This window comes from Meles meles, chromosome 4 (assembly GCF_922984935.1).
Source record: "Meles meles chromosome 4, mMelMel3.1 paternal haplotype, whole genome shotgun sequence".
NCBI classification, from domain to species: Eukaryota; Metazoa; Chordata; class Mammalia; order Carnivora; family Mustelidae; genus Meles; species Meles meles.
Window position 1 is genome coordinate 133,819,240 of NC_060069.1, and position 14,321 is coordinate 133,833,560.

At 36.4% G+C, this 14,321-nt stretch overlaps 1 protein-coding gene across 25 annotated transcripts in view; it reads right to left on the minus strand.

The window, feature by feature from the left end:
- The window catches only part of ROBO2 (roundabout guidance receptor 2), a 1,322,570-nt gene that overhangs the window by 527,045 nt on the left and 781,204 nt on the right, over positions 1-14,321 (minus strand). For all 25 annotated transcript variants that reach the window (XM_046002527.1, XM_046002529.1, XM_046002535.1 and 22 more), the window contains exon 2: positions 6,071-6,397. In XM_046002527.1, the coding sequence (XP_045858483.1) occupies positions 6,071-6,397 (327 nt within the window). The remainder of the gene's footprint in view (positions 1-6,070; positions 6,398-14,321) is intronic.

A 14,321-nucleotide genomic window follows, 5' to 3' on the forward strand; every position in this document is an offset into this window, starting at 1 on the left:
AAAGTCACGGTGTGGTAACTTCAAAGTTAATATAAGTGAAACAGACTACCAACCATATGACTTAGCAATTCTATCCCTAGGTATCTACCCAAGAGAACGCCCAAATGACACCATATGTCTACACAAAAATTTGCCCCGGAATGTTCATAGAAGCATTGTTCATAACAAAAAGTGGAGATAATCCAAATATATATCAAAAGAGGATAGATAAAATGTGGTATATCCATTCTACAGAGTATTATTCAGCAATATAAAGAAATGAAGTATGGATACATGTTTCTATAAGGATGAGCTTTGAAAATATCATACTAAGGAAAAGAAGCTAATCACAAAGACCATATACTGTATGATTCCATTTATATGACATGTCCAGACTAGGCAAATGTATAGAGATGGAAAGTAGATTAAATGTTTGCTCAGAGCTGAGGCAGGAGGGTTTGAGAGGAATGGGGACTGACTGCTAATGGGTATGGAGTTTCCTTTAGGAGTGATGAAAATGTTCTAAAATAAATTGTGGTGTGAGTTGGACAACTCTGTGAATATACTAAAATACAATGAATTGTACATTTTCAATGGTAAATTGTATGGTAAGTGAATTGTATCTCAATAAAGCAAATCTTTTACAAAAATCCTCCATGATTTAGCCTTTTTTGAAATTTATTTTGTGTCTTTATGGAGTATAAAGGTAATTTGCCTGGATAACATTCATTTACAGCCAAAATAAAAGAATAAAAGTCATATATTTATTAACTTGGAAATACCAGGGAAACAATTTACCTCATGTTCATTTTTAATGCCACCTGTGACCTTGATTACTAAAGTCAGTCTACTTCTGTAACCTCTCCTCCTTGTACAGATAAAACATCAATTTCATTTTGGATTTAAAGCAAACAGGATCATTATGTTTGTAGAGTGTTCCATAGCTTTGCTATTCTAGCAATCTGTGACCTATAAATAATGCAAGACCTTTTCCTTTTCTAAATGACTTGCAGCATGAGTCTTGACAGAAAGAAAGAAAGACAGAAAGAGAGAAAGAAACAAAGAGAAAGAAAGAAAGAAAGAGAAGGAAAAAAGAAAGAGAGAAAAGAAAAGAAAAATAATCACCTCACAGTCATGGAATTCAATCTATTTCTAGTTCCTCAATTACATTATGAATCACATCTGTCCTCTCTTTTGTAGTTGCTTTGTAGACCACTTTTTAAATATCTTGCCATTTTATTTTTATCAAAGCAAAATTAAATCACAGCTAATCTGAAAAGTTTTTGTGTTTTGCTTTAGAAGGAAAGCAAAAAAAAAAAAAAATAGATCGTTTTCTCTCTGACCCCTGACCTTTGAACCACAACCTCCTTGCCACTAAAGCCTTCAGCACCTCATTTAATCTCCCCTCTCTACATGGGTAGAGTGCTGCGAAAAGGAAACAGAAAACATAATCTGGGGACTTCATCAATTTTTCATGAATTTTCATTTAGGCCAGAACCCCCTCTTACCCTGGTCGATAGATCAAGCTGCTGTCATATATTTACCACCTGGGGCTACAGCTGCTATCTCGAGGGGCTGCCACTGACTCAGGCTGTATCACAGGCAGCCACAAAACGTGGAAGGACCCCTGTGCTCCTTCTGTTCCAAACGCAGGGAGAACTAGTGTTCCAGCTGAAACCCTATCTGCACCAGCTACGCCTCTGCTCTCTTGGTGGTCTCATCGGAAAACTGCATATTAACTTCTTCCGTGCCAGGTGTTTGCTGGGGACCCTGCGGTTCTGTTTTCTAAAAAGGTAAAAACTGCTTTCACCTAAAGACCTTTCTTGAGTTCCAGTGATCTGAAAAGTACTTTCTGGATGCCTTATTTTTACTTTTTTTTCCAAACCAAGAGGAAAAAAGCAAATACGAGATAAAGTGATTCAACACTCCATAACAATGGTTGCTCTTGAATATTTTTTCCCCTCTCCTATACTATTTTGTTACATAAAACTGGTTTTCTATTAAAGGAAAACAAAAAAGAGAATGTGTACAGTATGGTAAAGAACAGGCTGATTTTTTTCTACATAACCTGTCAAGACGGACGGTTACCAATACAATTGCACATTTCATCTGACAGCAGAAATCAAGCCTTTTGAAATTAAAAATGAAAACCAAGGTGAAACAAGGAGAGTCCAAAACTCTCCATGTTTTTCATCAATAATCGTATTTCACAATAAAAGTTATAACAAGTTTATTTGCTACTTATCCATACACTTAATCCCCTAGATACCAGAGATCAGTAATTCTCAACTGATTTTGACCCCCACCCAGGGGACATTTGGCAGTGTCCAGAGATATTTTTAGTTATCACAGCTGGGGTTGGAGGGGGGTCTTTTTGGCAGCTCCTGGGCAAAGGCCAGAGATGCGGCTAAACATCCTACAACACAGAGCACAGCCCACAACAACCCCAAGAGGCAATAGTGCGGAGACCTGGGAGCTTGCGCTAGTTCCCCCACACTCCATTCAGGACTAGATTCTTGGGAGAGGGGCAGCATTTGCCATTCTAATCCCACCACTTACTTCTTCAGCTGCCATGCTCGCTTCCAGTCCTAGAGTCCATGGAGTCCTTTTTATTTAACCAAAATGTGGCGCTTGCATCGCAAAACACTTTTTCTTTCTTAAAATTGTTTCCTTGCTCTTCGTGTCACTTCCCTCACCATGGGCCATCACTCTCATACCTCCTTTGACCCTCCTCAACCAGTACTTCTTTCCTTTGCCCACCATTAAATATTAGGGTTCCAAGAAACAGGAGTGATCTCAGCCCTTACTAACCATTCCTGGCACACAGCCTGCCTGGGCAATCATGTCTACTTTATCGACTTCCACCACTTTATCCTCCATGTGGTAAAGACCTTTCTCCTCAGTTCTAGAAGCTCCCTTTTAAAAGGAACATGAGATAGTTTTACCTCGATGCCTCACTGGCATGTTAAGTAACACAGCCAAAGCTGACTTCACTCTCCTGTTCCTGTTACAGTTCTTTCTTTTATACTTGCCATCCCTATGGGGGTAGCACTATATACCTAGTCACTCAGTGGGAAACAAAAAACAAACAAACAAAAAAAAACAAACACTGGGAATCATCCATTATCCCCTAAATCCCTAAACTGACCATAAAGTGATATGGTTTATGATTTCTAAATCTGATTCAAACTATTTCCTTCTTTCAATCTTCACTGCTAGTTTCAGTTCAAAATCTAATATATACTCTTTTCATTTGACAGCTTCTTAACTCCTCTCTGACTTCAAACATCATCCCCTTAACCCGGTCTTCAATTTTCTTTCAAAGGCTCCTTTTATATTAAAAAAAAATCTACTTTTCCAACTTATGTTGCCCATCTACCTTATATCAAGCTCCCTACAGTTCCCCAAACACACAGCGTCACTGGACTTCCATTCTTGCCTTTACTGAATAAACAGTGACATGTCCTGACTGAGCATTTATGCTGAGTGTTCTAAATTATGAAAGCCAAACATTGATCAAATCTATAGCTATTCTTCTATCACTTTAAAAAAATATATACTTTAGTAACAAATAATACTGAAAAAGCACAGTGCTTCCCCCAAGTTTCCATATTAATACATTTTATGAAACACTTAAGGGAAAAGAGATGACTGATGATCTAATGTGAAAGAGATGAGTAGCATATAAATGGGTATTATTTGATCTTGTGTTGCCTCAAACGGCATGAACTGTTGACATGGCATTAGAAGAAAGAATTTTATTCACTAGCTAAATCCAATTTAGAGGCTTTCTTGTTTTCCTCTCTAGGTCAAAAGTATTTTTAGCATTTCTCAAAGCTCATTGATTTAAAAATAAAAAGTGCTACTGTCACATTACCAAGGAAAAATCATGGTTTAAATTTTTCCTCCTAAAACAGTTTGATTCATTATTAATGATGCAATTAGGAAAGAGAGCAATCATCAGATTAAATAAAAATACAAGATGTATGTATGCTGGGAAGAATTTTTAAAAAGCTAAGGTTCAGGGAAAAAAGTGTTTATAGATGCCCAGCAATAAAATGACTGGCCAATTTAGGTAAACTTCAACATTAAGGAGGAAAGTTAGTTGAAAATTAAAAATAGATATTTGTTGCTGAGTAGATTAAAAAAAGTTTTGATTTTAAAATTTTAATTTTTAGACCAAATTTTAGACCAAATTTCATTTAGAATGTTTTCCCTAATATGGCACAATTCCCTAAAACTAAACTTAGAAGAATCAGAATCTGGTCTTCAAATTCCCGTTAATTTATAGCCTGAGTCTTCATCACTTAACTATCATGGGTTTCATATTATCTATAAAATGGGAGAATAATGCCTGTTATATTTACTACAAAGGGATTCAGTGGGGGGGGAGAACCAATGTAATTTGACATTGACATATTTCAGTATGTTTGAAAATTTCCAGGAATAAGATATTTCAGAATAAAAATAAAGAGTTAGGAATATTGATTCTTGAGCTTTTGTGTGTGTATTTCAAATCTCACTAAACTGCATTTAATTTGACTGCTTTTTTGAACTAAGTTATAAAAATGAAATTACCTGGTGCCTTGAGCAAAATCGCATTGCTAGCTAAGGTTCTAATGCTCCTATCTCAAACTACTTCACAAAACAAATTTGGGTTCTAGGATTCTTCTAGGCTTTTCCTATTGGATTTACACATTTGAAGCATTGTAGGTTTTAGATTTCCTGGTACAAACTATAAATCAAAAGACCAGACAGTTGAGAACAAAAGCTTTCACTAAAGTAGGCGAAGAAGAAACAGTATGACTGTTTACTAAAAGATGATTTCCTATGTAAAGGTGATAAATCGCTGAGAATCACAATACACATATACACAAGTTTTATAATTTGTGTGATTGTAGTGTGATACCATGTAGCCTGTGAATGCAAGTACCAAGTTTAATTACCGACATGAGACCATGAGCTATTATTTAGCATTCCACTTCCAGCTATATAAGTAACACCTACGCATCTTGAAATGACTCAGTTTTCTTATCTGTGAAGACCTACTGGTACAACCAGAAAGTTGAAAAGTACAAGCTTTTTTCTAAGCCCAATTGTTTCCATCTTATTAATGATCAATTCCAGATAATATGTTTCCATAGAATAAATAATATCAAAATTTATGGTACTGTTTAAATTATGACACCAAATCCTTATCTGTAAGACCCCCCCTCCCCTGGCAAAATCTATCATATATTTTAATTTGTTCTGGAAAATGATGAAGTTATGAAGTTATTGTTCAAATAGATACAAAGCACTGATATCTTGATTTGCTAGTGCTATTTGGGCTATCTGATGAATACATAAATATATTTTTTTAAATCCCAAAGGCAGGGCAAGCCCTTAACTATTGATGATTGCGAAGACTGAGCAAGGTCCTTCCATGTGTGAATATTTTGTCCCCACAAAAATCAGATCTCTTCTTGTAATGAGTTTTATTGATAGAAAAAATAAATAAACATAGTTCCCTGTTTCTATATTCTCCCCCACATGCCTATGGTAATGATTCCTGAATTCAGACTGGAAGTAAAAAAGTTAATATAACCAAGGGAGTATATTCTTTTTAAAGGTGTCTGATAAATATTAGACTCAGAAATATATATACATACATATATGTGTGTGTGTATACATATATATATGTGCAATATGTAACAGTTATATATACACAGGTAACCAAAATAGGTACATGCCCATTGTATGATCCCATGTTACATTTAAGTTTTCCATTTTAACATAGCTGGCTTTAATACTTGATTCTATCTTTCATCAATAATTCAAAGTTTAAATATGATCAGCAACATCACCGCTTTGCTTTAATGTAAAAACATAATTTCCACCTTGCTTCAATAGAAATAAATTTATTGCAACACCATGGCTTGACATTATTTTGACCAGCTTTGCGTTAGAGAAGGCAAAGTAACATTCTCCATGGCATGTTGGCTGTTTTCTTCTTTCGGTATTAAGTACCCATGGGGACAAATCAAAGCTTGCTAAAAATAAATTAAAGTAAAAGTGTGTGCTATTTACGAGATTCATCATGTGTACTTACATGCCACTTCCAGAGATGCGTTTCGACTCACTGCTTCACCGAGATAGTTCCTTGCAACACAGACGTAGCTTCCTTCATCGGGTTTGCTTCTGCGCCCATGCACAATGCGCAAGAAAAATAAGGATCCGCTGGGCAGAAGCATCCTGTGAGACCGGGGATCATCCTTGTCAGTCTCCACCCGCTCGCCATCCTTGTACCACTCAATGGTGGGCGTTGGCCGGCCCTCTGCCTTACAGTTCAAAGTGGTGGGCTCTCCCTTAGAGACAATGACATCTGAAGGGTGCTCCACAATCCGCGGGGGGAAATCTTCTTGGCGAAGACGAGATCCTACAAAACAGGACAGAATGAAGACAAGCATTAACATTTTCTTATCTGGGGCACCTGGGTGGCTCAGTTGGTTAAGCAATCGCCTTAGGCTCAGGTCATGATCCTGGAGTCCCAGGATAAAGTCCCACATTGGGCTCCCTGCTCAGCCTGGAGCCTGCTTCTCCCCGTGGTCCACCCCCTTCTTGTGCTCCTTCTCAAATAAATAAATAAAATATTTTTTTTTCTTGGGGCGCCTGGGTGGTTCCGTGGGTTAAGCCTCTGCCTTTGGCTCAGGTCATGATCTCAGGGTCCTGGGATTGAGCCCCGTCCGGTTCTCTGCTCAGCAGGGAGCCTGCTTCCCTGCCCCCCCACCCCCCCAACTCTTTGCCTACTTGTGATCTCTCTCTCTGTCAAATAAATAAATAAATAAATAAGCTCTTTAAAAAAATTTTTTCCTTATCTATAGCTTTTGTTTCTCTTAGGTGGACATTGGTGAAATTAAACTCTTCAATTATTCAAAATGTATTTGTTACTTTTTTTTAATTTTTCATACTTTTGTTCTTGATGCATCTCTTAAGTCATCCCAACTCCTTTGTGGAATGTGATAACATAGCAATAAATTAATAGTTTAATTCTAATGAGTTAGGTTTAAATGTTCCATGAATCGTGGCAAGGAAAAGTAGAAGAGAGTATGACATTTTCTTTTGGGTACGAAAATGAGCAAGATTAATTCGTCCCCAAACAACTACTATCTACTGGGGAACAAAGCCAAATGGGCAAGTACCCAGAATACACAATGTGGTGTGTATCATACTGGCATTGTGTCATCAGACTTCACATAAAAAGAGACCCCCAAACTATGTACAAATATTCACTCCATTTAACAGGTGAGGAAGCAGGTTAGGAAATAACATTAATTGCCCAGAGAGGTAGAGGAAATAAGCAGTTGAGGCAGGATTTGAACCCAGGGACATCTGACTGAGGAATTCAAGCATAAATCATTATGTTAAAGTAAAATAAATGTTGCTTGGAGGTCCAAGAAATGCACTACAGGAAAAAAATGGAGAAAAAAACTATTAACCCTAACTAGAGTGTAATGAGGCTTCCCCTGAAAAGGCATCATTTAAGTTGAGAGGTAAAGAATAAAATTATGCAAATAAAGGGAAAAGACATTCAAATTGAAGAAACAACCTGAGATCATGAGAGGACATGGATGATACATTTCATAATCAGGGAGGAAGTTGATATGACAGGTGGAGGTAAAAAGTACTCTTGGCAATCCAGACAAACAGGTTTTAAACACCACGCAAAGGATTGCGATCTTCATTCTATATGGCTAAGAGATTTTGAGAGGGCAGTGATATGATATCCGTGTATTAGAAAGGTATTTTTGGTGTGCAGTATAAAAGATAAAGAGCCATGGAGGCAAAAGGACAGGTCAAAGGTACTTAATGATTCCAGAGAACAATAAAAAGAACCTGACTTTGAGAAATGATGCTGAAAGTAGAAAAAAAGAGAAAGATACAAGGCATAGCATAAAATAACCCTTGACAGAATTTGGTATATCACCAGAGAGTAAGGAAGAGTGATGGGCACCATGACTTCCTTTCGAGTGCAATGAGAGTGGAGCCATTAAAGGGTAGAAAAAATAGGAAAGGAAGGACCTGTTGGTATTTTAAGATGAAAAATCTGCATGATGTGTCATTTTGAACATTTTTAGTTTATGAGGTGTCACAGGTCGTTATTTGTGAAAGGGTCTTAGCAGCTCCTGCACATAAATCTAAAGGAGATGGTGAGAGAAATAACCATGTCTGAGGACAGAACGATAGTCTAGATACAAGCTTTAACATTTTCCAACCAGTCATCTAGTAGAACCACATTTCAGCTCAATAAATAGAAGTAATATTTACTCCTCAATGTTATTCCGCCTTATTTTCACTATTAATTAAAAATGCACATTTTTAATTTAATAAAGGGTATTTAATTGTAGTGAATGAACCTTTTCTTTTCTGAGGAAGATTAATTTTAAAGGTTGTTGAATATCATTTGTTATCTCATCAGATCCGAGAAGGAACTTAAATACATTCCAAATGCAGAGTACCTAAAGCCAAAGAGTAATTTACAATACAGAGGTCAGAATTTCTTTTTTTTTTTTTAAGATTTTATTTATTTATTTGACAGACAGAGATCACAAGTAGGCAGAGAGGCAGGCAGAGAGAGAGAGAGGAGGAAGCAGTCTCCCTGCAGAGCAGAGAACCCGATGCAGGGCTCGATCCCAGGACCCTGGGATCATGACCAGAGCCAAAGGCAGAGGCTTTAACCCACTGAGCCACCCAGGTGCCCCAGAATTTCTTTTTTTAAAGTACTAAAGAAACCCAAATCATTTAAATATGAACAGGTAACCACACTGTGCATCACAATAATAAAGAAAGTTATACTTTGAAAGTACTGGGTCCTTAAAGCAAATGAGGACTTTAAAGAACATAAAGAGTAAGATTTATTTTTAAAAGAAATGAGTAAAAAAAATCTCAAACCACTGAAATGTGAATGGCTAATCACAGTTTGCCAATCAGTAACATATTCCCAGATATAATGGTCTGAACAGGGCCATAGAATCTGATTCTAAAGTTGAACAAGAGTTTAATCTCACTTTTCATGTAACAGGTATATAGGCTACAATCACTTTGTTTAGATACCTTTCTAGTTCTTCTCTAATTTCCCACATGCATTTATCCACAGCTCCCCTATGTCAAAGTTGTTCTATTATTAAAACTAAGCATGTCAATCATCCATGTTTGTAAAGTGCTATTTACTTTATCAAATAGTTTGGCCCAGAGACGGCCTGCAGAGGACCTGAAATACACTAATATTTATTAATGAATATAAAATAATTGACTTATAAAAGAAAAAACAGCAGAGTATCTAAACTGCTTAGCAATAAAATCTAGCATCCAGCATGTCTAGAATTTCACCCATGTATCACTACAACATATGTAAACCTATTCTAGTGTGTCTCATTTGGATATTCTTTTAATCATTTTATTCCCACCGTTATAAAAACTTCAAAAGGACGTCTACAATCTAAAAGTAAGAGGTAAAACTATCGATTAGAAGAAATTAAAGGAGCAAATTTTTCATGACCTTGACTTAAGCAAAACTCTCTTGGGCACCAAAAGCACACACCACAAATGAAATAATAAATAACTTTGGTTCGTTAGATTTAAATATTTGTGCTTGAGAAAAAAAATCAGAAGAATGAAAAGACAACCCACAGAATCAGAAAAAAAAAAAAAATTTGCAAGTCATATGTCTGAGGGCTCTTAGATCTAGAATATATAAAGAGCTCTTATAGTTCAATAAAAATACAAATTACCAAATTTTAAAATGAGCAAAGGATTTGAATAAACATTTATACAAAAAGCCAGACAAATGGCCAGTAAGTTACGAAAAGATTCTTGACATCATTAGTTACTAGGGAAATGCAAATCAAAATTTCAGTGAGATACATTTCACATCCAGAAGAATGACAATACTCAAAAAAAAAAAAAAAAAAAGGTAAAATAACAAGTATTTTTGGGGGGGAGGGATGTGGAAAATTTGAGAGCCTCAAACACTGCTGATGGGAATGTAAAATGGTGCAGGTGCAACCACTTTGGAAAATACTCTGGATTTTCTTAGACATGTTTTGGAATAAACAGATGACCCAGCAATTCAACGGCTACGTACACATACTCAAGAGAAAGGAAACTTTATAACCGCACAAAAACTTGTACCTGAATGTAATGTAATGTTCGTGACAGCATTATTCATAATAACAAAAAAAAAAAGAAAAGAAAAGAATGCAAGTGTCTATCAACTGACGAACAGATGAATACATGGTGCATATCCACATAATGGAGTACTACTCGGCAAAAAACAAACAAACAAACAAAAAAAACCCAGAAACAGAAACAAAACCACCAAAGTCCTTATACGCACTACCACATGAAGATTGAAAACATTATAGAAGAAGCTAATCAGAAAAGGCTGCATATTTATACCATTTATATGAAATGTCCAGAAGAGAAAAATTCAGATAGACAGAATGTAGGTTTGCCATTATCGAGGGTGAGAGATAGGGATCGGATGTGAAGGGGTCTAGGGTATCTTTAGCAGGTGATGAAAATATTCTAAAATTGCTTATGGTGATGGTTGTACAACTCATGAAAATAATAAAGCACTATTGTATTGCATGTATTAAATGGGTGAATTGTGTAGCATATGAATCATATTTCAATAAAGCCATGGGTAAGGCGCTATGAATAAATTTATTATAAGAAGTAAGAATTCATGTTCACTCATATCAACAGCTAGGTTATTTTCTTCACTTATAATTCTTGGTTTTAAATATAATTATCAGGGCAGCAATAGCCAATAGGGAAGGCATTAAATAAAGCTGAAATGTGCCACTATACAGATATATAAACAGAGACAGACATAGAGATACATCTAAATTTTAAGATGCTATTAAAAGTGAGTGGATTAATTCTGTACTCCTCTAAATCCCGACATTCCACAATATAGCAGAGACCTTGAGATGGATAAGCTTTAGGTAGGTTATGAATTCTTCAGAATTGTGTAAAAATGGGCATTCTTGTGTGGGAAGGACAGGAGAGATGTGAGGGGGACCATAGCTTTCATCAAATTTGCGAAGAGGTCTGGATCTTTAAAATTAGGAAGGACCACTAAACACCAGGTACTCTGCACTATTGGGTCACGACCCCATTATTTCATTAAAACAAAACAAAACAAAAACAAAGACAGGGGAGTTGTCAGCTAAACTCACTGGCGATTCAAAACTGACCAGTAGAGGGGGCTGTACATTAGAGGAAAGACTCTGAAATTGTTTAACCAAGACTTTGACCTCCAAAGGCATGGGGGAACTACAGGAACCCCAGCCCAACTCCAGACCTATCCAATCAAAATCTGCATTTTAACAAGACCTACCCTCTCACGGAAGCCTACGCACATACAGTTAGAGAAGCTACGCTCTAACCAATTTTTGTATGGCCCCCAGCTAAGACTGTTTTTCCATTTTTTTGTGTTGTTAGAAGACAGATGAGGAGGTCTAAATGCTGGAACTATCTGCTGATACTTTATGGAAAAAGTCTGCCAGTCCTGCTTTAGAGTACCTGTTCGTCACTTTCCACTAATAACTCTAGCTTTTTCACTTATATTTCTTTTGTATAGGATCATAAAAATGTAAACTCCAGATTTTAGATGGAAAAAACAAACATGACTGCAGCGTTAATATAGCTTATGTAGTTATTTAGGTTCCTTATATGAACAGATAAGCAAAACATAAGATTTATCTGAGAGTCTAACCTTACTTGCGGCTGATAGCAAGTCTAGACATCTTCATATATCTCAATTATTAATTAGGCAACCACATAGTCAAGTTTTAATTGAAAGCATTTTATCCAACTGTCCTTATCTTTAAAAAAAAAAAAGTGGATCTTAGTCATGGAGTCTTAAAGATGAACATCTAAATTTTGATTGTTACTAACCGAGAAAGTAAGATATAAATTAGTCAATTACCGATTCATAATTAAATAGCTAAAAGAAGCAGCGTTAGAACTTAGGACCTTCAATCTGATATGTGCAGGCTTCTTAAAAACTGGATGTAGGAGGAAGTAAAGAATACACATTACAACTACCCTAATTCCAAAACCCTCTTTTGTGGATGACTGCAATAAAATGAATCAGACGGACGCCTCTAGTCATAATATAACATCTTCCTTGTTTTTCAAAGTGTGAGTCTCAGCCTACCTGCATGAGAATTACCTGGGATATTTCCTTAAAATGCGATTCTTGGTCCCCACAGTGAACAGAAAGTATCAGAAGTTACAAGTGAAAGGGGTCTACGATGCTCACTTTCGGCATGCTTACCAGAAGGTCATGCACTTGGGCTTGGGCTAGACCCGGTCTAGAAAGTGATGCACTGAGACCTGGCTAGATGCAAGCATTCCACAGAAACATTCAATTAGTCAGCTACATGCAGAAGCATCTTTGAATAAGGTACTAAGCACCCATATTTACATAACAGATTATTTCTGCTTCTCAGAGACACTCAAACAATGATTTTGAAATGATTTTTGGTAAAAAAAAAAAAATTAAAAACAAAGTGAGCAGTTTATTAGCTCTTCAAATTTTAGAAGTTGGAGAAGTATAAAATCATGATTCATAAATATATTTAAATTCCATTTTATTTAGTCAATAACCACTCATTTTAGTGAGTGCTATAGTAACTTTTATTTTCAGAAGTGACTTCAATTTCATAAGATGATAAAAGAGGATAAAGTACATGAAGGAACACTTGCTGATTTCATTTCATGTGTTTGAAAGAAAACTGTTATTGCCTCATTATTCCCTTGGAACTAAACCTTGTTTTTCACGCATATACTATAGTCATATCTAGTCAAGTTAAACAACACACTTAAACTTTCCTGAATTTTTTTATTTTTTATTTTTTTAAGAGATTTTATTTATTTATTTGACAGACAGAGATCACAAGCAGGCGGCAGGGGGGTGTGGGGGGGGGGGGCAGGCTCCCTGCCAAGCAGAGAGCCGGATGTGGGGATCGATCCCAGGATCCTGAGATTATGACCGGAGCTGAAGGCAGAGGCTTTAACCCACTGAGCCACCCAGGTGCCCCCTAAATTTTTTAAAGGGCAGAAGAAATTCTTGGCAAATATACTCTCTCCAATGAGATTTCTATGTAGTATCTTTTTTTTTCTCCCTAAACACACATACAATATTATAGTCCTCTAAGCTCATAATATCTACATGGGTTGGTTGTTTGTTTTTGCTCTTATTTTTTTTTTTGTGGGTTTTTGTGTGTGTGTGCAAAAACTGCCTTTATTAATTAAAGCACAGGGATAGGACCCTTGGGAAGGACGAGTTGCACTGTGATCATGAGGAGAGATGGATTACAAACTTCTGTATGGTTACATTGCAGGGAAAGAGATAAAGGAAGTCTCTGAAGAGACTTTCATAAGTTAAAAGAAGGCTTACAGGATCCTGGAGGTCTGGCTATTGTCAAGCTAAGGTTGCTTTTGGCCTCTAGCAAAGCATTAATGCTAACATTAAGAAAGTTATGAAAAATTTCCCAAAAAATCCTAATAAAATTAAGCCAGCAAGATACTCTGATTACTCAAATTCTGAATATGACCGAGATGCCTCCTGAAGTTTCCTCTCTGACTACAGAGATACATAGTGCTACACGAATAAATAAAGGCTTCATGACCCATCACAATAAGGAGGCAGCAATGTGATAGGGAGAAAGAATATGGGTTATTAACCAGCAAATATTTATGCCTTACTTTTACCAGGTGCAAATCAGAATACAAAGGACTCAACAGTCAGTTTAGATGATGGAAAGAAACCCTACACAGACTATAGGACATGTAGTAAGCATTGTTTATTTTATTTTTTCTCTTCTATAAATGGAAGTTTTTTCCCTAGAGTTCCACCTTAAAACCCTGATCACATTAACAAGAGTTGATTTCTTTTGAGGTCTTTCTTGCATTAATATTTTTCTGCACAGTAAATTTTCGCTAGACCAGGCTGATCCCCTTACACTAGATTTCAAAATAACTAAAGTTGTTGCTACTATTTTGCCAAAATAAATCCTATCAAAATTTTCTCCACGGAAAGAAATGTATCTCAATGCCACTATAAATGCCAACCACACTGATCACTGAGCTAACATAATTTGTAATGAAATTGAATTGATCACTCCATCAAGTCTGTCCTTAAAATTTTCCTATCATTTTTTTCTTTTTTTTCAAGGTGTGGGGAGGGGCAGATGAGAGAATATCAAGCAGGCTCCATGCCCAGCACAGAGCCCACTGCAGGGCTTGATCTTAGGACCCTGAGATCATGACCTGAGCCAAAATCAAGAGGC